At 46.9% G+C, this 25191-nt stretch overlaps 3 protein-coding genes across 6 annotated transcripts; 2 read left to right on the top strand and 1 right to left on the bottom strand.

Moving 5' to 3' along the window:
• Positions 1-4713: 4713 nt before the first annotated feature.
• LOC101783834 lies at positions 4714-5893 on the top strand. The gene has a single exon (XM_004974942.3). The coding sequence runs from the start codon at positions 4718-4720 to the stop codon at positions 5648-5650; it is 933 nt and encodes a 310-aa protein (XP_004974999.1). The 5' UTR covers positions 4714-4717; the 3' UTR covers positions 5651-5893.
• A 780-nt stretch (positions 5894-6673) lies between these two features.
• LOC101771298 lies at positions 6674-7811 on the top strand. Its single transcript, XM_004977650.3, has one exon. The coding sequence runs from the start codon at positions 6701-6703 to the stop codon at positions 7583-7585; it is 885 nt and encodes a 294-aa protein (XP_004977707.1). The 5' UTR covers positions 6674-6700; the 3' UTR covers positions 7586-7811.
• Positions 7812-14586: 6775 nt separating this feature from the next.
• On the bottom strand, positions 14587-18553 carry LOC101783429 (protein REDUCED WALL ACETYLATION 3). 4 transcript variants are annotated; one of them, XM_022828111.1, is made up of 16 exons: positions 18475-18553; positions 18309-18400; positions 17944-18063; positions 17772-17828; positions 17597-17669; positions 17244-17402; positions 16917-17066; positions 16543-16798; positions 16341-16462; positions 16074-16160; positions 15893-15981; positions 15738-15800; positions 15474-15530; positions 15146-15242; positions 14912-15070; positions 14587-14840 (listed from the first exon to the last, which is right to left on the bottom strand). In XM_022828111.1, the coding sequence occupies exons 1-15, from the start codon at positions 18484-18486 to the stop codon at positions 14912-14914; spliced, it is 1593 nt and encodes a 530-aa protein (XP_022683846.1). In that variant the 5' UTR covers positions 18487-18553; the 3' UTR covers positions 14587-14840. The 4 variants fall into 4 exon arrangements, with proteins under 4 accessions (XP_022683846.1, XP_004974998.1, XP_022683847.1 ...); XM_004974941.3 differs by having other exon boundaries at positions 14587-14820; XM_022828112.1 differs by lacking the exons at positions 18309-18400; positions 18475-18553 and having other exon boundaries at positions 14587-14820; positions 17244-17455; positions 17767-17828; positions 17944-17985.
• Positions 18554-25191: the final 6638 nt, after the last annotated feature.

The raw sequence follows: 25191 nt of genomic DNA, 5'->3' as shown, positions 1-25191 counted from the left end.
TGAGAGGTCTTTTATCCCGGTTGGTAACACCAACCGGGATAAAAGGGTCCCCAACGAGGTGACTGAAACAGGACTAAATCCCTCGAACCCTTTTATCCCGGTTTGTAATACCAACCGGGATAATTACAAACTGGGATAAAAGGGGGTCTTTTATCCAACCGGGATAAAAGGGTCCCCCACGAGTTAATACAAAAGGATAGCATCCCCTATATAGTCAAATGTGGTGTGTAGGTGGGATGGCAAGGAAGCCACGCGCGAGGCTGGAGGTTGTGGGTTTGAATCCCACGCAGCGCTTACGCACATATTCCCTTTTGTCCCGGTTGGTTTATCCGGATGGATTTTCGGGAGATTTGCACCCTACCAACCGGAATTAAAGGTCAATTCTCTACTAGTGTTTGCAACAGTTAGGCCTACTTCCCAGATTCCCTGAAGTAGACCAGATGGTTGAATTCCAGTTTCTCATTTTCTTACAGTTCAAAGTAATAGAAGTTTGTTGGCCCTTGCTACGGTGCTCCGGATTACCTCTTGGGAGGTAAGAGTTCGAGTGAATCACAGCCGTCCGTTTTTAGAATAAAAGATAATTAAATAATTCAAATAATTCAAAAAAAATAGAAAAAGGCTGGCAAACTCGCAGCGCTTATTTTCATCCCTTATCCATTCACGGAGGAAAAAATAAGATTCTATTTGATCAACCATGATGCCATGTTCACGTTATGGAAAATTATGAAAACTGTACATGTTCAGGGAAAAAAATTAAAACGATATGCACTATTTTTCCTCTGACACCAAGTCACGTTCACGTTAGAACAAACGACCATCCTGCACATATTCCCGTTATGAAAAATAATGAAAACGGTACATCACGTTTGGCCTCTCACGTGCTCGTGTCACATCTTTTTCCTCTCTTTGAAACTTTGTATCACGTTACGTTCTATGCAACCGATGCATGTTGGATATATTTAGCCTATCATATTAGATGATTCAACCCTGCATGCATGGAAGTTATATCTAGAAAGATTTTCCCATACTTTTCATATTTTTTAAAATAAAAAGAATATAAATAAATATTTATTCTATTACCTCCTAAGAGGTAATTGTTGACGGCAGTTAGCACGCTAATTTGTGAACCACAAGTGCACGGATCAATTGTAGCTCTTCCCTTGGGGTTTGGTTTATCAATACGTGGAACAAGTGTATTTGCACGCTTAACTATGCACTAACCTATGTAACCGAAGGTTCTTTGTATAAGATAGAATTGAACTAACAAAAGAACTAAGTGATCTAGATTAAAGTAGATAGAGAGTATGGATGTGAACAAGATAGATAAAATGCTTATCCTAGAGATCTAAGATCACTTGTAGATGCAATCGCCAAGCATGAAATGACTCGATCTAAGTGTTATCGTGAGTGGATGTGAACCATGCCTAACACTTTCCTTCTCGCACGTTGTCACTACACGAGGGTACTCAACTATTGGACGATAAGAACATGGCATGATGATCATTCTAGGTAAGCAAATAAGCAACCCAAAGTAGTACTGACTAGCCAACGGGAAAAGTTTTAATTCTCTTTTATTTATTGTGTGCTTGATTCTGTGTGCCGTAAAAAAGTTTTAATTCTCTTTTATTTATTGTGTGCTTGATTCTGTGTGCCGTAGATCGCGGAGTACCTGAGGATGAGCACGAGGAGGAGTTTGACTGTGAGCCCAAGCCCGAGGAACAGTACCGTGAGCAGGAACTCCCGAAAGGCTTTGAGAACGGCAAGTCCAATCTCACCCTTTGATGCATATTTATCCTAATTTTTCAAACACAACCTATTGGCGGTTTTTATAAAATTGCATATTATTTTACCGCTGAAACATGGTTGGATAGCCACCCCTTGATTGTTATAATTATTCCTTGCTTGTCCTATAATTATCTCTAAATATGACTTGCTCTGTTTGGATGATAATTACTGCTAGAATGCTTAGGACTTGTTATACAATTCAATCATGACCACAATATGTTTTGTTAAAGAATAAATGTGTGAGTGTTTTAAAAAGGGAAATGGGGTTCTTTGGAGGTAAAGGAAAGGGATGCTTAGATGAGATGGATGGGTGTTTCATGTGTGAAATGCTAATATGTTGGGCTCGTACCTTGGTGGTTGAGCAAAGTTGGGAGATATCCATCTTGTCATGGTTAAGGACCGAGTTGATGTGTCATCTTGCCTAACCCAACCCTCGTGCAACAAATTGACCGTTGTATGCGGCAACGGCTTAGCATAAATCCCACTAGCTAAACTGTTAGTCTTCGGGTGAGTTGGTGAGCAATGGGAGCCCATGAAAAAGGAGTGAGATCTTTGTGACTTAGGTCCCAGTTAAGGCCTCATGGTTGGTCGTTAACCCCATGGTTGATTCCGTGTGGACTAGTCAGTCTTAGCTAAGGTGGGTAATGGCTTTGTTAGAATCCGCACTGGCACTAAGGTGATCTTGCTGCGGTACTCTACTTGTGGGAAAAGTGTACAACCTCTGCAGAGTTAAAACCTATACGGGTAGCCGTGTCCACGGCATTGGATGAGTTACAGCTTGATCACATAACTAGCACTTGGAGATGGATGGTTTTTATGGCGTGTGTTGAATTTTGGAAGTGTCCGGCAGTTGTGCCGTGGGCTATGGTGGACGGGGAGTCCAATAGCAATAAAATTTGGATCCTTTGTGTAGGATCAACGCCACTTAATGTTTTGGTTACTAAAGGAAAGCTTTGCAAAAACTCTTTTAAAAATGAACCCTTGCATGTGTTGAAAATCTAGCTTTATTGCAAATAAACCTTAACCTCATCCTTGTTATATCCTGTGCATACTCTTATTGTATCCCCCTCTGTGGATGGGGTTGGACTTGTTGAGTACTTTTGTACTCACCCTTGTTTTGTTGCTTCAGAGGAAGACCCAGACTACGTCGCCGAGGATCTCGAGTAGGAGGTCGTGTCTGCACCCAACGCTGCTTGTGGTGTTAGCCTATTGCAGGATACTTACGCTGACACTTAGTTCCGATTGCAGCACAGAGTCCAACTGGACTGCAACTTGGATTTGTATCGTTATTGGTTTAGTTCTTCTTTGGGTGTGGCTTGCCCGCCCACTCCTTCGGGAGTTGTACGGTTTTTGAACCATCTGTCGAATAAATGTGTTATCAGCCTCCTAGGACTGATAATTGTATCACATTTAGTCTCTACTCATGTGAGGATGCTTCATGGAGAGTGATGGGGGCTCAAATGTGCGCTAAGTGTTTGGAGAGAGTTAGAGAGTCTTCTATCGAGAGAGAGAGCATGTGCCCCTTTTATAGTTCAAGGGGACTACCTTACAAGTGAGAGAGAGAGGGTGCACGGGCGCTGCCTAATCTTGTTAGTGCCCACGTCATTGGGTATGGGATGGCCATCACCCTCCATCCCTGTTTATCACATCCAGTCGCTTCGTCGTGACGGGTAGGTAGCACAGTGTCCGCCTGACATGGCACGACAGCACTGTGCGGCGCGTGCGCAGGGCGTGGCGAGGTACAATCCTTTGTACGGCGGTTGACCTGAGTGTCTCCCCTTATCTGCTTCACCTGCTCCCCGGGCCCACACCAAGCAGGCATCCCGATCGTGCTGGTTAGGAGGGAGCGATGTGCGTCGGTCCGATTAGAGGCATATCCCTAGTCGGGGAAACTTGGTCGGAGTCGGACTGTGGTCCTAGCCCCGACCATGCCTCTTGGTCGGGGCTGCCAGTCGATGGCCGGATCGTGATCGTGGCCTGGCGTCGCGTATCTAGGTCGGCCCAGGTGCGCGTTGTCGATGCGCCGCTTTTTGGGCCGAGCGTTGTGAAAAAGCGGGCCCATTGGAGACCCCGAGTCTATGGACCCGTCAATAGTCGATGGAAAAACCCTAGAGATGTCGTGGACGTCATGCTGAAGAAATAGGAGGCCGACTGGGCCCAAGAATGGGCCAGGCCAATCAGCTTGGGCCCTCTCTCACCCTCTTGGTCCTCTCCTTCCTCGTGCTAGCTTCCCTCGACAATCCATGTCCAAATATCCATTAAGCTCTTTATGTAAACCTACTTGATTATGTCGTATTTCCTGTCATAATGCAATATACTCTAAAATACAACAAATATGTAATAATAGGGTTATTTGAGGTGCCAACTGACGAGTTAGTATAAGATTAACTATGCAAATACTAGTTAAATAGCACTAAAATGTGTCAATAACCAGCATCAACAGTAATACCTCACCGTAACTACCACAGCAATGTCCAAATTTGATTTGTACGTGTTTTTCTAGTTTCTGATGAGCTAAAAGCCTGCATGGAGTAGCTGAAGATTAATTTAGAGGAGTGCATCGATCACACTGTATAAAAAGTGATTAAAAGTTTTTTTCTTTTGAGAAAGACAACAATATATATAATTTAAATCAGCATGTGGGAGTTTGGCCAAGCATTTTGAGCGAGTTCGTACGACCATTCTCGTCTGCCTAATCACAGGTGAGAGGTACTCCTGCTGCTTGACTCTGACCAAAGCACCTCAAGCTGCCGATGTTGACATTTCCTTCGATACGACCACGTGCGCACATCAAATCCAGTACGCTTGTTTGTCTTTGTCAACGTTTAATGCATGGAGGACACATGAAGCAAACAAGCCGCAGCTATAAAGTGATCTATCCAACCCCGTTCTCTGATGGCGTAACAACTAGCTAGCCAGCCAGCCCACCACAATGCTGCTCTCTGATCGTATGACCGGTGCAATCCACAGGCTCGCCGTCCTGCTCCTCTGTGCGGCAGCAGCCATCTCCGGCGGCGCCGGGGCGGCGCGCGTGGACACCTTCAGCTACCCTGCCTTCGACACCACCACGATGCGGGACCTCGTGGCGGCCAGCAACGCGGCCATCCTCCTGCCGGCGTCCCTCCTTTTCGAACACGACGACGCCTTCTCCGAGTTCAACCGCACCGAGGGCTTCCTCCTGCTCCCCGGCACCGTCGACGTCTGGCGCCCCGGCGCCGGCGGGGCCCTGGCCGTCGAGGCCTCCTTCAACACCAGCTTCACGCTGACCGCCGCCGCGCCCGTCGCATTCGTCCTCCTCCTCGACAGCCTCCCGCCGCTGCACGGCCGGGGCGGCCTCCGCGGCTTCGCCAACTACACCTCGCCCGACGACGGAGTCAGCATCGCCGCCGCCGGCGGCCTCGCGACCGTCGAGGCCGGCCCGGTGAGGTCGTACGGCCCGGACGACCCCGCCGTCGGCCTCAACGTCACCGTCACGCCCAACGTTACGGCGGCTAGCAGGACCGTGTGGATCGAGTACGCCGCCGCTGGACACCGTCTGTCCGTGCGCGTGGCTAGCGCCGGCGAGCCGAGGCCGGCCATGGCCCTCATCGACGCGCCACTCGGCCTCGCCGGGCGGCGCACCACCGAGACCGCGTCCGTCGGATTCTTCGCCGCCGCGATCCAGGACATCGTCGTCGGTGTCCGCGACTGGCACCTGGCGGTGGACAGCTTTGAGGGCGGCGGGAAGAAGGGCACGGCGTGGTGGGTGATACTGCTCGCGGTGCTCGGGTCTGTGGCTGCCACGGCCGCCGTTGTCACCGCGGTGGTGTGCTGCTTGCAGTCCAGGCTGCGGCGGGAGCGCAACATGCAGCCGCCGAAGATGTAGCTTGGCATCATTTAGTGATACGTAGGGCCCGTGGCAACAAGTATTGCTTATTAGTAGTATGTATGCCTTGATCACAGTTTGATTAGATTTTTAACAAAAAATGTTGTATGTATGTATGTAATCTCGCTTAGTTAGGGGTTTAAAACTCTGCTAAGACTAAGAGATAGTATGGTTATGGTTCTTGCTATGTCACGTGCTTTTTTTTAGGGTCACCTGGGGAATCCCCGGCCCACCTAAATTTCATTAAAGGACCTTAAGTAACCTAAAATCAGTATAAGATTTTCAGCATGTCGCCTGCTTTTTATGTAAAATATGAGAGCTCGCCTTGCCACGCGCTTTGCTCTCTACAATGAAGCGCAATGTTACTGGGTGGATTTGCTGAAGGACACCAAATTTTGTCCAGTTAGAATCTGAATATAGATACAGGTTAAGCTTTCCGATGTAGTAATTTCTTTGTTCAGTGTCCTCTCGGTCCTTGCCATCATGCGGTTGGTACTAACTGCTAGTAAAAGTATTCTAAGTTCTAACCATGGATGCAAATTAAATAGCATCGAGAACAATGAGTTTCAGAAGCATTTAATTTTCTTGAATTTTAATCTACCAGGTTGAATATGACAGCTAGCTGTATTTCAAAAATAACCCCTCTTTTCCTTCAAAAGCAACCATTGATCCAACTTTCTTCTGCCTTAAGCGCTCGTTTGCAATTTTTTACTACTAGCTAGTAGCCCAATCAACAATGCATGTCTCGTCGCTCGTTAAGGTATCTGCCATGATGCAGTCAACCGATGTGTTGAATATACGATTGCTTTGTTCAAAAGAATTGCTTGTGCTCATCTCCTCCTGTGTCTGTCAGTTCTATATATAAGCTGTCTATGTTTATTACTTGCAAAAACAATCTGTTTGTGGAAGCGTGGACGCAATTGATTGGCCAAGAGGAGATCAGGTCGCCGCCATGCTTTGTTTTGAGCACGCAGGTTTGACCAAAATCATTAAAAGCACTTGAAATGTATATATACATCCTGATGTTATAGAGACAGTACCGTAATCGAGATGCTGATCAGTGCAACAATGCAGAGGCTTGTCCTGCTGGCGCTGTGCGCGGCAGCGACCTCCGCCGCGGCGTCCGGCGGCGACGTGGATACCTACAGCTTCCCGGCCTTCGACGCCAGAACGGAGGACATCGTCGCCGTCACCAACACGTCCATCACCGGCCTCGCTCTCCTCTTCGGCCCCGCGTCATCATCAGATGAGCACTACTCCCGCGTTAACCACTCCGAGGGCTTCCTGCTCCTTTCCCAGAGGGTCGGCGTCTGGCGCGCCGGCGACGTCGTCGACGGCGGCGGGGTGCCGGAGCGCGAGGCGTCGTTCAACACCAGCTTCTCGCTGGCCGGGTCCTCCGCCGTGGCGTTCGTCGTCCTCCGGGACATCTACCCGCCGTTCCTGAACCGGGACGGGTTCCGCGGCCCCGGGAACGTCACGTTCGCCCCGGACGCCGCCGCGTCCGGCGGCCTCGCCGCCGTCGAGGCCGGCGCGGTGAGGGCGTACGGCCAGTACGAGCCGGGCGTGGGCCTCAACGTCACCGTCACGCCAAACGGCACAGCTCCTAGCAGGACCGTGTGGATCGAGTACGACGCCGCCGCGCACCGCCTGTTGGTGTACGTCGCTGCTGGCGCCACGGGCGCGTCGTCCAGGCCGCCCGAGGCCCTCCTCGACGCGACGATCAGGCTCGCCGCCGGCCGCCGAACCACCCAGAACGCGTCCGTCGGATTCTTCGCTGGCGCCGTCCGCGACGTCATCGTTGGCGTCCGTGGATGGAACATGACGTTGGAGAGGTTGGATGGCCGGATCTCGGGTGCCGGTGAAGGGAGGAAGAAGGGCACGTCGTGCGCGGTGATACTCCTCGTCGTGCTTGGGTCGGTGGCGGTCATGTTCTGATTGAGATTGATGCTCTGATGGTTATACAGTCAGAGCTACATCGACAAGTTTTGATGTAAGCGCTGCTGCAGGGCATATCCGTGTGCTATAGAATCATGTAGTTGACCTGACGATTTTTTAGTCCTACAAGAAAGTAGAAACTCTAATAAAGTAGCACATGGTCTTGCTACCTTGGGAGTAGTTGTTCATAGGAGATGGATCCAATTATGAAAAATCTTTGGGGTTATATTTGTGCACGGGTGGACCACGGTTTAGTGGTGTTTACGTGGTTTAATGGTGAGGATAAGGGTACTCACTGCTCCTACACGGCTCCTACAGACCAGGATACTGGTCAGCTTGGCAAGTGGGCCCGCTCGATCATGGTGTGCGGGGCAAGGTATGGCATAAAGACGCATGGAGCACAAGCTCGAAGATCGGGCGAGTAGATTCCGCCCGAATATTGCGGGATATGCGTTGTAGTCTAACTCAGGTTGCTTTTTATGTAACAACCGACTAGGATTAGATCCTATCTGACTTGTAACCCTAGATCGCAGCCTATGTAAGGTGGCCAGGGACACCCCCGAGGGCAAGGCATCCCAACTCATCTCATACCAACAATACAACCCACCAGAACACAGGACGTTGGGTGTTAAACCTCCTCGGTGGTCCGAACTTGTCTAAACCTTACGCCTCTGTGTTACCATTTGAGTTCTTGGTCTTGCGATCTCGCCCGCCTACAAATCTATCACCTGGGCAGTCCCTTGGTGGACTTCCAGTCACTAAATCCGACAGTTGGCGCACCTGGTAGGGGTGATCGTGAGATCCTCCCCAGCGATCTCGATGGCATCCTGTCCCGGCGTCATCTTCCCCGAGAGCATGAATGACTTCCTCGCCAACCTGATCTAGCTTTGCTTCGGAAGCATGCCGGTGGAGTCTGACTTCGCCACCACCTTTGTCAGCTCAGCATCCATCGAATCTGCATCGACGGAACTCGGTCTTCACTCGAGGTTCATTGCACCGATCATCTAGCAGGTCGGCGATCTCTCTCTTTCGACAAGAGTTCCGCACACCCTCGTGGCAACCTACCCACCCATGTCATCTGATCTAATCACGAGGCTAGATCAGATCAGCAGTACCATTCTGAATGCATCAACCTTTCCGAGTTGGTTTTACGCCTTGGAAGGTTGGGCCAGGCCCTTCCTGCGCCCACTTTGACCTCAAAAACTTGGCTGCCATGTTTTCCCAGAAATTAACATAGTCATTTTAGATCCAATCTGACGACCCACCCGTACCCTACCCAGGTTTTGGACTATGATGAATTTTAGGTCCCTCGCTTTGCCTTGACTCCGAACTCTTACGGCGAGGGTGACAATGGAAACTTCACCTTACCGAATCAGGAAGTCTTCGTTTCCGTCGATGAACCTCCATAGGATGGCAAAACTTCCTCCTAGGAGGAAGGCTGCAACTCTAGGCACTGGGGACAATACCGTAGAAGGGTTCTTCACAGGGCTGGAGCCGCTCGAAATCGAAGTCCATGCACTTCAAGGTCTCGGTGAAGATGATGTTGAGACTGCTTGTGATGACCTGCCCTAATCCTCCGGGTTAACCTTAAATCCTAACCCTGATCATCTGTCTTGTTTTGCCTCACCTGAGGGCTCAGCCTTCCGCCCGGTCCCGACCCCTGAGACCCGACCCCTCCCCGCTTCGCTCCGCTCCCGACCCCGACAAACCCAGCCCACCGTCAGATCCTTCTACGTCCTTCACAAACGCCGTTCTGTCTGACCAATGGACCCTTGAGATCTTTTCCCCAGATCTTCCGCGACCAGCGCACTCAAGTTGCATGCCCGCTTCAGAGTCTCCCTGCCACGTGGCTCATCTTCTCCGACGCCCGCCGCTCAGTTTTGTCTCTGGCTCGCGACCAAGTGGATTCTCGCGCCCCCTTCCCCAATGGCGGCGGAAGCCCCTCTGCAACCTTTCTGCAGCACATTGCCTCCCGCGCCCATCATCACACCACCAGATCCCGGCCGTAGAGCCCGATGTCGCCCGTCTTTTCCGTCACTTCGATCTCAGTCGCGCCGCCTGGTCTCCCGCTACACGACGATTCCTCCATCGCCAACCCCGACCATGGCAGCGACAACTCCTTTCCCCGCCCTATCAGAAGCCGCCCGACAATCTGTTGCTCCGCGCTCGCCCGCGCGCCCGCGGCTGCCTGTCTTCTCACCTGTGCGCCCTCGATTCTAGCGCCGTTAAACCGGTCGCTTCTATCAAATCTTCCGCACGACGACGCCCGCCTCCGCCAAATCTCAACCAGCGGCATACCCGCTCCTGCGCCACCCTGACGGTAGAACCCAATGACCGCTGGCGTCATCCCCGAGTCCTGCACCACCGCCCTTGTCGCTCAATCGCCGCCCCGGCAGAGCACTCCATTGCTTCTCCCCGGCCTTCGCGCCGCTCCCCTTCTCTCTCTCCCGCACCGCTTCCCTTGCCGTTCCAGCAGCTATAAAGAAGAGTACACAAGCCCGCCGGAGTTTCCCTCCGCCATTGTTGCCTTCAGCCACTCTCTCGCTCCCTGCTCAAGCTCCTAACACCACCCCCTAAAGCTCTTGAGGAACTCTCCCCTCAGCTTCCCTCAGTTTCCCCAAGTCACCCAGCCGCTTGCTCCTCCGTGCTGCGTAAAAGCTTACTTGTGATCCGCAAGAAGCATCGCCGCCGCCGGAGCATTGCCGGTCTTAGTCGTTGTCCAAAGCTTTAGTCCCTCCGCCCAAGTCTGCCTCTTCCCGACCCCAAGCCTTCCTTTCAGGAAGAAGGTAAGCTGCCGACCCCAGTCCGCTTCGCCCGACCCCTCTTATCCGCCCGACCCTGGTTCCGTCTCGCCCGACCCTATCTGTTCCGCCGACCCTTATCCGCCTCGCCCGAGGGCTCAGCTGTGATCTTTTTCTTCAACCCGAGGGTGTATGTGTAAAACTTGGGAACCCTTCAGCGCTTGCGTCGGAGGATCCCTAGTATACCACATCCTCTAGTTCAAGGATCAGATCATAAGTTCCTTTCCGACCCTTGCCTTTTGATCTTCACCAGCTCTCTTAAACCTCCCCACCCGCCTGCTCCTTGTCGCAAGTTTCTGGGCTCAGGCGAGCAAGTGTTGCTGTTGAAATAACCGTCTATGCTAACTCTTGCATTGCATTCGTGTAGAGCTGCGCCTCGTCGACGGCTTCTACGAGCTGCACTCGGCGCCAGAAGACGAAGCTGTAGCTGAGCTCTTGCCCGCTGAAGCCAAAGTCGCCCCCGAAGTCGAGCAATTTCCTTCCTCTTTGCTCGAAGGCAAGCCCCGGTTGCATGAAAACCCTGCATGTTTTACCAGACTTGCGCATGCCTTCTGTAACATGCTTGTGCATTTACGTATAGGAGTTGTTTGAAACCCTAGATGCATGACTTAGTTATCCCCATGATCTGAGCACTAGTTGTTGGACCGAGTCGTTGCCTTGCTTAACTAGGAGACGGTAAAAGTCGAGTGATTTCCTGTCACTTGCGAGTTGTAGGAGTTGGATGTCTACCTTTCTGTTACAACTATAAGGACGATGGATGGGGCATGGTTTGGTAACTCTTTGGTGGACGGATGGTGGCCCCGTCTGTCTATGAAAAACTTGCTAAGGTCCGACAGTGGTGGTGTTCGTGATCAAGTGTTTGAAAGTACTAGCCTCATACTTAGTATGGGATGAGGAAGCCTAGTACTGGATTGAACCTAGACGTGAGCGGTCGCCCCATTGTTCTTGGAACGGAGTTTCCCCTGCTGGATGTCGCACGTGGTGGCATGCGTGGCCCCAGAACGGCAGAGGCCGGGTCTGTGGAACCTTGCACCAAAGGAAATGGGCCCGACACGGGTTAGGGGATTGATGGGGAAGGCCGACACAGGAAGCGACCTCCGGGTGCGTGGATGTCGTGAGGCTAGGTTCGCCATGCATGGTTAAAGAACTCGAATTGATTCGTCTGCCTCTCACAGTTTGAGATTGCTTGATCGCTATGTCACCCTGAGTAAAAGAGGAATCTGATGATGACATGGTTGTTGTTGATATACATACCTTGTTTGGCCCTATGATTGCTTAGAATAGGTTGCAAAACCTAGATCAGTTAAGGAACTTAAAAATTTGAGCTAAAACTTGAAAATAGGGTTTTACTTAGTGCTTTTTGGCAACCAAACCCCTCAGCCAAGAAAGCCCTGCATGTCTAGAAGTGTGGAGTGGTTTCACTCCTATCGGTTAAGTCTTGTTGAGCTTAGTAGCTCAGCCTTGTTGTGGCTCCTGTTTTTCAGGTGAAGCTGCTGCTCCCGACCCCTCTTTTGCTGGCGCTTGGCCGCCCCAGCTCCCGCCGGGCTGGACGGTCGAGTGGGATCCCTCCTCGGACGGCGAGGAGAGGGATCAGTGATGTCCCGGCTGGCCTCACCAGGACATCCGACCCCGACGATTGCTTCCGCTAGTGTTTTATCTTCTGCTGTTTTTCCGAAATCTTGTAAAACTCTGATGTTCTTTTTCGCAACTAAATCCAGTAGTAAATTTGTTAACTTGGTGGACTTGTTGTACTCTCTGGAACCGCTCACCCTCGTGTGAGTCTGCTAAATCGGTCCTGTTCAAAGTGGTTAAATTGGAGGAAAATCCGACGGCACTTCGTGTTTACTCGGCTTAGGCATGAGTGTCGCATATCAGGCGGCTAAAGCATGTTTAACCTAGTAGATCCGAAGTGGATCCGCCACACTGCTGCCACCATCAATCAGTTCCTTGAGGAGTAGCGCCCGATCTATGGTTGGGCAAACCACCAGCGGGTACAACCTAGGATCTGGGGTATGGACCTAGTGACCTTGCTTGGAGAAGGTTATAGACTGCTCTGACTAGCACAGATACTGGACTGGCTGTATGGAGATAAAGTGCACCTCTCACTAGCGTAGCTTCTATTGGCGGTTGCTGCAAAAAACGTTGTGGCCACCCACGATGATGTTGACTTGGCACTCCGGTCACTGAAAATCCCCATTTTGGTTGGCATCGGGCCATTGGGCATCTTGGTGTGGCTGGTCGCAGTGCTCCTCTCGGTTCTGGTCATCGTGGTTATCATGCTCGCGATTGTCACGGTTGCCACGGTCATCACGGTCGTCACGACGACGGTTGCGGTCGTCGTTGTAGCGGTCATCGTGGCGGCGGTCATTGCTGACGTTGCCATCATCATGGTGTTGGTAGTCGTGCCTGTTGTCATCCCGACGGTAGTCATCCGACGGTAGTCAGTGCGGCGGGGCCGCTTGTATTCCATGGGGCACCGAGCTCTTTCTTCAAGACCGTGCAATCTTGGAGAGTGTGACGTGCGTCCTTGTGGAAGGGGCATGGAACATTGAGGGTGCCAATTCCGAAATTGCAATGGGCCAAGCCCATTATTTTAACAAGAGTCCGCTTGCCAATACCACACGCGGAGGATGGTGTGTGCTTGCTTCGGAGACAGATAGAGGTAAAAGAATGACTACAGGTAGAGTAGTTGCAACTTGCAAGACCTCCGCATCAGGTTGGTCATTCTTTGTAATTACTACTAATAGTGAGAATGTGAGATGCTAGATTACTGACTTGGGATGCATGGTCTTCATTTAATTTGATTTCATGCGTGCCTTTCTTGCTCATTTGTGCATTCTTTGTAATTACTACTTATAGTGAGAATGTGAGATGCTAGATTACTGACTTGGGATGCATGGTCTTCATTTAATTTGATTTCATGCGTGCCTTTCTTGCTCATTTGTGTTGGCAGTGGAAGGCGAGGCACCCATCTGCTCATGTGGGGAGGCGAGGCGCTGGTGACCAAAGGTGCCGTGGCCAGCCCCGCTGCGCGTCGGCAAGAGGGGGGGGGGGCAGCTAGGTGGGAGGGTGGCGGGGTCGGGCAAGGAGTGTTGGCGGGAGGAGTGGTGGGGGTCGTGCTCGAGCCGGCGGGACTTGGGCTCGGGCTCGGGCTCGGGCAGGGTGATTTTTTTTTATTTATTAATATCCTTTAGTACCGATTATTTCACCCAGTACTAAGGGCACTCCCTTTACTATCGAAGTAGCAATACCGGTTGCACAACCGGTACTAAAGGGGGTTAGGAACCGGGCTTTCCCGGTAGTGAAGCCCCAGTAGTGAAAGCACGAAACAAACACCACCTAATACGATGGATAAGTGTTACCCACTACATATATCCATATGCCATAAAATAATAATCCCTAATACCGCTTGTGTCAAAAACTAGCATATAGTGCATCAATTTGTGATGCGGACCAAATCTAAACATCCATTCATAAGGGCAGGTATATTGCTACACCTCAGCAGTCTCGTATGTCATCTCGTGCAGTATCACATAGGATTTTTGCTGATGTGGAAAAAGAGGGTGAAGAGAGAGAGAGATTACGTAGATTGCACATATTGTTTATTAAGTTGTCTCAAGATTACATATCAATGCATGAGACCGTCTATTAGACAACGTTAATATACCCTTCAACCCCCTGAGGCTATCCAACTATAGCTCCACTAGTAGAAAAACGACCTTCCATCCTCAACAAAAATCTCGGTCATTTTTTTGACCATCCCGGGTCTAAATTTCATGATTGGTGGAGACCTCTACCAACCGGGATTAAAGGGTCCCCCACGGGTGAATATGAAATGATCATATCCCCTACTCTATTGGATGGGCTGTGTAGGTGAGATGGTAAGGAAGCTACGTACGAGATAAGAGGTTGCGGGTTTGAATCCCATGCACCGCGTACGCATATATTTCGAGATCCATGCGTCTCTCATTGATGCTCAGTTTTCTGCCCATGCTCGTTTGACGTAACAGTAAGGCCGGTGCAGCCAGATCGTAGAGCCCAGACAACCCGGGCTGTTGGCCTCAACGTCACTGTTGCGCCCAACGGCACTGCGCCGAGCAGAACCTCAGCGCACTGCGGCACTGCCTGACCATGTACGTACGTGGCTGGCGCCAGCGAGTCGAGGGGTTCGATGGCTTCTTTGCCTTCTAAAATATGATATGGGAGCTGCTAAAGTTCATTCGATCTATTGCTGAAAATCAGTTTGTTACAGTCGGTGTTTCCTAGGGAACAGTATCACAACGGAGCAGCTTCTTCAGGCAGAGTAAAACTATCACCGTTTCATTAAAAAAAGGTAAAACTATCACCAACTATGAAAATGAATTAACATCAACAAACCATTTTGTAATAAAGCAATGGAACTACCAAGTTCATTCATTCGGAATTTCTTCATCCCTGAAAAAGCAATGTGCGATCTGAGTAGAGTTATATGAGATATGTACCTCAAGACAGGTGTTTGTGAGCTCTGTAAGTTCTAGGTGGTTACCTATACAATTCGTATTTTCTGAAGAATAGATGAGCCGCAATATAAGCAAACGAAGATTGCAATGCAAGCGATAAAATTTTGACATAGACGATTGTTATCCCTGGTCGGAATAAAAGCCTCTTTCAATATGTTTGTGAGCTTAAACACCCGGTATGATATCTGCAATATAAGCCATGTAATGAATATCTTTTGATGGTTTTGCTGAACGGAAATCAATTTGAAGCTGGAGCTTACCAGAAGAAATATCATTGTTGTAAGCAAAAAGTTAAGCAACGGATAATCTTGTATGAAAGATAGAAGCAACTTTGGCTGTCCATTTGGAATACCAGATCTGTAAAAGAAGCCACTGATGGATCAGTCTGAAAACTGAAAACACAACAGAATATCTAAAGCATCTGAACATTCTCTTTTGGGTTCAGTTTAATAAACTTCTAGTATGAAAGGTTAACTTGGTTGCTTTTGATTTCCACGGTTGAATCTTTAATTACCTTATAGGCACATTCATACACACATTACACTGAACGACTACCTTCAGTAATTAGAAACGTACTGAGTCCCATACCTGAGCCAGATGTGGAACTGAGAAATATAACTCTCCATTGTAATTTTGCCAAGCCAACTATAAAAAAGGGATTAAATACTTAGAGATAGAGTAACCGAAACTATATAAAAGCAAATATCCCGATAATAAGTTGATAAAGATTTAGAGATTTTCCTACGATCTTAGAAAGGTACCAAGACATATATACCAATCTCGAATTTTAGTTTTGATAGCTCTTGATAACTTTGCAAAGGCCAAAAGAAACAGAAAATTTTAAATGCTTACACAAAAAGTGCCAAAGAGGTACTCCTCAACTGCTGGGTGCAATTGCGTAAGCAGATGTAAACACTGTAAGAAACATACGGGTCAACTGTAATGAGAAGTTTCTGCCATACACCATATCATAGGAATTTCATTGCAATAACATTTGTTATACATACGTAATAGGAATCCATGATGTGTAGGGATGGTACTTGTTGTATGTAAGTTTGTCTAGCTTGTAGATATATTCGTACCACAGATAGCCAGCCTAGAAGAACAGAACCCCTAGTTAGTTATTTTATTAACCTGAACTCATCCTAATTGGTGTAACGATGATGGAAACATTTGGTCAGAAGTTACCATCAAGGAAATTGTCACAATGGTTCCCTTGATTGTCAGTTTAACCTTATTCTCAGATTCTTCCAGCTTTTCCATCCATCTTTCAACCTGTATATGACAGAAGGATCTGTGTTAGATTAGCATGAGGTAAACATAAGGATTATGGAGCGAACGCTTAAATTAGACACACCAAAGAGAAAAACTGTATGGAAATTAACTTGAATATCTAATGCGTGTTCATACAGTTCAGTGGGAATGAAAGATATATCTTCTATTTGAAATACTTACATTAGGGTGAAAGTAAGCATAGATCATTCCAATGATCCATATGTATCGATCAAGGCCAGAACGGAAATGCCACTCGTGTAACAGGGGTAAGTTTACCTTCGAAGGCTCTGGATTTTTGTAGCCTGAACTAAAAGGACATTTCTGTTCAGTCCCTAACTCAAAATGACAATGGCATACAGAAAGAAATACAGAGTTACCTTACCTATGAGAAACGTAAATGGTGCCCACAAAATTTCAAATACCCCAGGAATTTCCCATATAAAAATGACAGTGAAAAAGCAACAAGCAATCTTAATAGCAATGACTGATGATATCTCGTTGTACTTGTTGAACAGAAAGAGTGATCCATATACCATTAGAGTATACAGGGTGTGCATTGGAGAGATATAATACAGCATGTAATCATTGTCGAGGACAATGCAACAGAGTGCTGCAAAGAAATTCACCCTCCACATCATCTGCATTAAAAGTAAAGTTGTTAGTGTTCAGTGATGGAAAGGTGGAGTTACAAGAAATATAGACAACTCAAATTTATCATTAGTATCAAAGCAGGTAAATTTGAGTTAGGATGGGCACCTGAGCAAATCTTGCAATACTAAAATCTTTCTTCTTATAGTAATATGAGAAATTCCCAAATCCAGTCATCCAGACATAGCAAGCAATGAATACACGAATTGCATTGTATATTTCTGAGGCAGCGAAATAGTGGTACATCAGAAATAAGACCTGGAATTGCAGATTGAATAATTAGACTACTCCTGCAGACAAAACACAACTATAAAAAAATACAACAGTGCATTTGACATGCCATCACGCTCAAGTCTCTCTTCAAATCCATGGTGATATAGATAGCTAAAAATCACACTACTGAAACAACTAAATAAGTCAAGTAAGATCACCAACCTGCATCCACCCTCTCCATTCATCAGTTTGGTGGCGATTAAGATAGAGAATGGATTTTCTTGAAATTGCTGACGGTTCATGGTGCTTCTTAAGCGAAGTAAGTGTTGATGCAATGATAAGGAGAATGTATAAAAACAGAAACATGTCACGGTTGTAGCTCTGTCGAAAACAAAACAGGGATGGGTGTGCTGAGGCCATAGAAGATCAGAGAGCTAAAAGTCAAAAGGACAGTCTTCAGATATCTGAAACTTTCTAAAACTACAGTTTAACTAACAAAACTTATGTTACATCAAATCTCTAGCTACTCTGCTGAGAGTGTCAAGATTAAGTAACAGGACTGACTTTATTCTTACCTTCTTGCTTTCTGCAAAAATGCTTGTCCGATCACAGATGTAAAAGTAAACCAGAATAATGCCAAATTCAGACCTGGAAATGGTTAAACGACAAATAAGGACCATCATTCTCATTCATCACGTAGCCAGAATTCCTAGAGCAGATGTACCATTAATTCTTTATGATTGACCTTACATGGCTCTCAGCACACCCCTGTTTTCAAGCAGAAAGGACTTGTTCAATGTTATGAACCTGCAGCTCACAAGTCACAATTCACAAAAAAACAGAGACATCAACATTCCGCAAACTGTATATGCTATATATATAATCATGATGGTTTTTGTTTTTGTGTTAGTCGTTTAGTCACCTTATTAAATTTGCCTTGGCAGACTTGTCCTGGGATGGATGTTTCCATATGCCTCCTTCAAGTAGCACTGTCTTGTCATCTTCTTTAATGGTTTGGTTACCCAAATAAGCATCAGAGTGGCTGCAGATGATGAAACAATAATCGCAGCAAAATTAGGACGCCTGTTGTTCAAGTTGCTCGTGATGTAACTACCGTAAGGTCTAAACAACAATTGACATTACTGACAACTGTTGCAGTCGAGGTTATCCGTCCTTAAACATTGACAGACTTAAGAATCTTTAGATTGGAGAGAGATATTGATTCAGATCTTGAGTCTCAAATAAAGCTGAGCAAAATCCAGGGGTTTCTGCAGAGATGTAACTTACTTTTTTTCATAAGATGAGGATGCCCTGTATCCCAGGAATTCAGAATAGATCCATGCTGCGAGGACAGAGGAGAGACCAAGCAAAAATGACACCTGCAAGATATTAGCAAAACTATGAGTGCTATGAGCCTAGCAATTATTTCAACAAAAGCATCAGAATGGTTAACCTGAAAAGCCATCCTAATTCGTCAAGCGTCGTGCTGCCTGGTATGCACACAGCTTCTATATATACAGTTCCAAATACTACATAAAGTAGCTATAAGGTTGAACAAGCGAAAATATAGACGGAACTGATTTATTCCACACGCAAGCCTCAAAAGTCTAAAACTATTACACGGGGTGACAAAGTCCATGGGCATCAATTTCACTGACTAATTACCAATGACTGATTCTCAGAGAGAGACATGATTATCAGAACTTAGTACTAACTACTAATAACTAGTCCGGTGCAGCCTCTGCTCCTTGTTGTAGGTGGTACTAGTTCGTGTAGAGTTGTTCAACCATTGATAAAAATAATTGTCTATTTGGAGATGTGTTGGATTCAATTTTGTTGACCTCAATTCAAATTTGTGGAATGACTGGCCTTGTCCACATTAGGGGCGCGAGCATGGGTTTTATTTGAAGGTCAAATTGCATACTTACACCTACTTCTACTTTTGAATTAGGATTTGTGGCATTAAAAAACTGCGAGTCGCAAAACAGCCATCAAAAGTCTTCCAAATACATTCTGTTTGCCACCAGAATCTTTTCAGCGAGCTGGCATCATCTACTGTGTTTAGCAAAATAAAAAACATAAAAATTGCAAAATCCAAGGCATGGAGAATGACACAATTGCCCTCACCTTCCTTTTCAACTCTTCCTTATCTTCCTAATTTCTTATATTCTACTGTTGAGAAAAAAGTATACTGAGATTAGACGGTCCGAAAAATTGGCTGACGTGGCCTGACGAACGCCTGATTTTGGCCCGATTCCAAGGTCAGCTTTCATCTTATAGAGACTGAAACCAATGGTGAAAGGTGCAACTGAGCCTGATTCCAGAATTTCCACACTCCTACTCTAGTTTTTGCAGCAAAATGTTTTTTCACCTTCTAAAGGAAATTTAGTTCCATTCCACTAGTCAAATTACAATTTCAACCTTTGCTACCATCGCTAACCATTCATCTACGTTCATATTTACTTTTAATCACTCTTATGTAGCAAATAAGAAAGTCCAACTACATTCAAAGTTTCCATCTCAATTTGAATAGTCTACACCTAAAAAATCAACATGATTTGAATAGATTCTACCTCAATTATAAAAATTGAACATCTAATTGGAAAAAAGCTCTCCAACTTAAATACAAGAATTTCTAACTAGATTTAAAGATTTTCCAATTCTCAATATTATTTTTTAATAATCTTTATGTCGATATGCGTATTCCTTAATATAGAATTCTACCTAGATGCTTTTGGGTTGACCAATTTTTTTACTCAAATTTAGGTGTGTAGTCCTTCTTAGCAGACAAACTTGAAAATCCACATATATAGTTTCTTCTTATAATTTGCATAGGTGTACCTATTGTCTTGATCTCACTTTGGTCCACATCCTTCGCTATTACACTGAAGAAAGTACACATAAAAGATTGGAAGGTGTAGCCATTGCTGTGTGTGCAGTGGGCTCCAGAAGTTGGTAGCTGCATGCGGCAGACTGAGGGGGTGTTTGGATACGAGGTACTAAACTTTAGTAGGGTCATATCGGATATTCGAATGCTAATTAGGAGGACTAAACATGAGCTAATTACAAAACTAATTGCACAGATGGAGTCTAATTCGCGAGACGAATATATTAAGGCTAATTAATTCATCATTAGCAAATGGTTACTGTAGCACCACATTGTCAAATCATGGACTAATTAGACTTAATAGTGCAATTAGTTTTGTAATTAGACTATGTTTAATACTACTAATTAGTATCAAATATCCGATGTGATGGATGCTAAAGTTTAGCAAAACACCCCCTGAGACATGAAAATACTTGTCCGTATATGGCTGCTCAAGGCTCTGCCCGCTTCTCTGCTTTGACACTTGACAGTACCAAGGCCTACGCATTGAAAAAGCTGATGGACTCCTTCCTGTTTCATCGAAAGAAAAAAAAAAGAAACCTAGGCTCATGCGTCACAGTGGCAAGCGTCGGTGAGCGTCATAGATGGTCGCCACTCGACACATGGTGCGCCCGCCCACAACGCAAGATCTTTTGTATGTGCAAGGACCGGAGGGTCTCAAGGTTGGGAACCTCCTGGTCCAGAGTTTGATTCCAGAGCTATGCGATTTTCTGCTAATGGAGTCGGCCTATTATGGTCTCCAACGAAGGTTAGGTGCATATCAAACGTTATATATCTAGAAAAATCAAAATAAATAGTAATTTGGAATGAAGAGAGTATTAATGTGCAAGGATCGGAGGGGGAAATAGAGGAAGGGCCCACATCGCCGGATCTTTTGTGTGATCAAATAGAAATAAGCCCGGCACAGAACAGTGGTGCATGTTGGTAAGAAGTAAGCTTAAACTTAGTAGCTCTTTAACCATACCCATCAGTTATAAACCGAGAACTTCATAACACATAAGCACTTTACCTTTGATCCCCGTCTCTAGACATAAATCTTGAAGAACAACATGAAATATTGATCATGAATTACGCCAAAGTTGCTGCATATCTGATGAGGCGGAATAAAAACTCGTGGTAGAGGAGAGGTGAGGGAAGAGAATATGATTACCAATTAGGCCCTGTTTGGAAATGGTTTTTTAGAGATAAATGCTCAAGATTTGTGTCAACATCTGATGATGTGGATTAACTCGTGCTAGAGGAGAGGTGAAGGAAGAGAACATGATTACAATTTAGAAACTGTTTGGAAAGTGGTGGAATGTGTACTAATAAATCCTGAAAATTCGGCCTCTTCCAAACAGGCCCTTCTTACAGAACAACAGAGTTATGGAACTGTAGATTCAAGATTTGTACAGCTGGCCATCTACTATGCAGCATGTGCCTTGGGCAGTGCCGGACCGATCACACACAAGACGCTGTGCATGGAAACAGGATTAGTACAATTTAGGCCCTATTTCAAAAGCGGTTTTACAGTTAACTCTTTGCTATGGACACACCACCTTGTTCCCCCACAGAGATAACCTTTTCTCCGTTCACACCATTTTGTGCACCCAAAGATTCAACCCAGTTAAAATGAAGAGTAAAATACATGCGTGGACATTATACTATTTCAATTTAGCCATCGTATTTAGAAAAGTATAAATCGTGACCTTAAAGTTGCTCGACTCTTTCGATACGGTCACTAGCTCTCTAATGATACAGATTTGGATGATGCTAGGATGGCCTAACTGAATATTTTTTTTCAAAAAAGACATGTATATATTTAAAAGTTGCTCTAGCATCACATATGCGTTTTCATTTATAACTTTTTTCATTTATCCCCTCCTCTCTGGTTCTCTTGATTTTATCTATAATCGTTGTTGGCGAACGTATGCGTTATGTTGACCCCTGTTATTTAGTCCACGTTCTTTATTATGATGATAAGATCGGATCCGCCCTAGTGCCATTCATAGGCGGAGAGCAGCGACGGCAAAGAAACAACGACACTTGCCCACGCAACGCGTGAGGATAATTCTATCCATCGCCTACGATGGCTCCCGTCCGTCGGCCAGACAACGCACAACCTTGTACGTGTACAGGAACTTCAATGCATTTTATTTAGCCACAAAAGATTATATACTTCAATTATTTGGACACCAATCTATCCACGATGTAGCACATGCAATTCTTTAATTCCATTGCGGGTAAATGTACATGTGTTTTTTATTAAAAAAAACTCAGTATTGGATGCCACGTCATTGAATACGTATCGCTAGAGAGTTAGGGCAGTCCCAATGGGAGAAACCAACCTAGTTTCCATAGTTTAGGATATTGTATCAAGAAATCATCCTTCAGAATACACCTTTTTTATCTAGAGTCTAAACGAAAATCCAACCAATCATTCTCCCTTCTAGTACAAGCGGTGCATCATGTAAAGGAGCTCGAGTGATGGGTAGCAGCGGTGCAAGCGCAAAGGATCCGGCAATAAGTAAGAAGAAACTACTTGAGTCTCCCCAATGCAGATTCGCTGGTTTCTTGGCTCATTGGTGCGCATGAGGACTTGGTTTCCTCTGTAAGAAATGGTTTCTCTCTCTATCCATAATAAATCTACTGCCACATCAGCAAATTGCTTAGTTGGCATGATAATTAAGAGGGATAGAAACTATCATCAATGTCCCATTGGGACTGCCCTTAGTAGCTGTATTGATGGAGTCGACCAACTTTAATGACCATGATTTACACTTTTCTAAGCACGATGGCTAAATTGAAACAAGCTAAGTCATTCAAGCATTTTACTCTAAAATGAACCATCAAGATCTCTCCTGCCATCGTTTTCTCTCCCATCACTCAAATCCAACGGTCCACATTGTTTCGTTAGTCCTTATTTGGTTAGTCCCTCCGCACGCCCCTCTGCCCGGTTAACTCTTTTCTAGGTGCGCTTCCTTCGCCGGCGTATACCCTGCGACCGCAGGCCCACACACCCAACGCACGCGCCCCTCCCGGTTCTGGCGGCGGCGGGGTGCCGCACCCGGTCCTCGGTGGGCATCGGCCCAGATCCCACGCGACGCTCCCAAGGCGCGGCTTCTGGCCCAGATCGGCACGGTGCTGCTAGGACGCGGCTACCAGCGCGGATCTGCCTCGGAGAGGGCCCACTGGTGGCACGACGAGGAGGACAGGCCCCTCGACGACGGCTGGCGGGGGGCTCGCCTCACTCGACTCTGCGGCGCGACGCGGCCGCCGAGGGGGCCGAAGCCGTGGGTGGGTGCGGTAGGCCGTCGTGGCGCAGGGGCTAAGGGCGCATGGCCGGCCGAGGCGCGGGGGACTCGCCTCGTGAGACTCGGCGGCGTGACGTGGGCGACGAGGGGGCCAACAGTGGCTGTGTAAGCCCGGTGCGTTGCACAGCTGGGGCGAGGGTGCGGTGGCGGCAGCAGAGGAGAGGAGGAGAAGGGCCGCACCGCCTGAGTTAAGGTCCGGCGCGACGACGCCGCGGTCGCTGAGCACGGGCTCCTCGCCGTGTGGGTCGATCCAGAGGTCCAACGACGGGGAGGCCTAACGCAGGGCAAGGCAGGGACGTGGCTGGCGTTGGGGGGCGGGGGGTGGGGGGTGGGGGGGTGGCCTGGCGCCCCTAATGCTGCCGTAACACCCCCACAGCAGCCACTAAACTATTATGTTAATCATAGGATTAGAGCCCCAATTAGACTCACAATTACCCCAAAGCATGATCAGTACTCAGAGACTTGCCGTTCTTTATTTCTCCGACCAGAGTACATATATATCTTAAAGATCTAAATCTTTCTTTCTTTCGATTCTTTTGGATACTGGTCCACGGAGAAAAAGAAAACAATTGATTCAAGTTTTTGGTCTGGTAGTCTGAGAAAAAACATATAATTGACATGTAACTTTCTTCTATTTTTTCATGTTTTGCGTTTCATGCTATTTTGAAGCATAATTTACTCATATACACTTTTCTTATCACCAAACGCATCTGTATTCTCTATTATTGGATATTCTTTTACGAGTGCTCGATCAATGATCACAATTAGTAACATCAATGTGTAATATGAATCTATATATATTCGGGTCATACAACCTAACAACTATTACATGGCAACATATAGGAGGTCCCATTCTACATATACAATCGAATATATATAGTCTAGCATACTCGTTGCTAGAATACCTATAGTCTAGCATACTCGTTTCTAGAATACCTTTGTCGGCCGTGCTATATTATAGCCCTTTTAATTTTTTTTATGAGATAGTTTTTTCACTTGTGTCTCAGCCCCCTATCCTCAAATCTTGGCTCCACGGCCTGAGCCCCGTCGAGGTCACAGACGAGTCGAGTCGAGGTCACAGACGAGTCGAGCCCTCGAGCGCACGAGCAGAAGGTTCAGCCGCTGGAGCTCGCCACCGCTCCCGACGGCGCGGTGCAGGTCCGCAGCGGCGCGGTGGTGACGCTCCCGGACGTGATGGCGTGATCCACGGCATCGAGCGCCTCCTGGTCTGGCGCTCTGTGCAGGAGGCCTTCAACTGGCTACGCAGCCTGGCCGCCATCTCTGCCGTGCTCCCGACCGGCGCGACCGAGGTGGACCCCCCGTCCCTCTCGGCGCGCCGCCGCACATTCCAACATGCATAGCCACATCTCCCTGCCCAAAGTCGCAGGTTTCTTCATTCTTCAAGGAGCTCAAAGCTATGCAAATAAGAGCATTTCTTGTTTTCCCTCCATCTGGTACTGCCATAGAGAATCATAAAAAATTCAGAAGTTGCCGATGTACTGAGAATCATCAAACATTTGTCTTGTATTATTTAGGCTATTTTCTAATTAAGATGGATCAAATCTTGTATGTTACTATGTTTTAGCAAATGAAATACTTTCGCGTTAAGAATAAGAGGCTAGGCATCAGGAGCTGAAAATGGTTGGTCAGACAGTATAAGCAATCTTGCTCCGTTTACTGTAGTGTCTATATTGTGTTCTAAGTTTCAGTTGGATAAGCTGCTTGCGGTAACCAGTTTCACCTGCAATTAGCCAATTAGTGATATTCTTATAAATTGTGATTCAAGGCGCTGTTAGTGGGAAGGCAAAGATAGGAACGCCAGCTATTGGCAACAAAACTGGTGATGATATTTCTTTGATAGTGAGCTTGCTTAGCTTGTGTTCTTTTTCTATGGACCAGGACCATACTGCCTAACCATCTACAGCTACTTTTAGAAAAAAAGAATCAGATTGGTACTTTCAGATGATACAAAGCAACAGATGCTTCATCT

Source organism: Setaria italica, chromosome VII (assembly GCF_000263155.2).
Source record: "Setaria italica strain Yugu1 chromosome VII, Setaria_italica_v2.0, whole genome shotgun sequence".
NCBI lineage: Eukaryota > Viridiplantae > Streptophyta > Magnoliopsida > Poales > Poaceae > Setaria > Setaria italica.
This window is presented reverse-complemented; position numbering and strand designations above follow the sequence as displayed.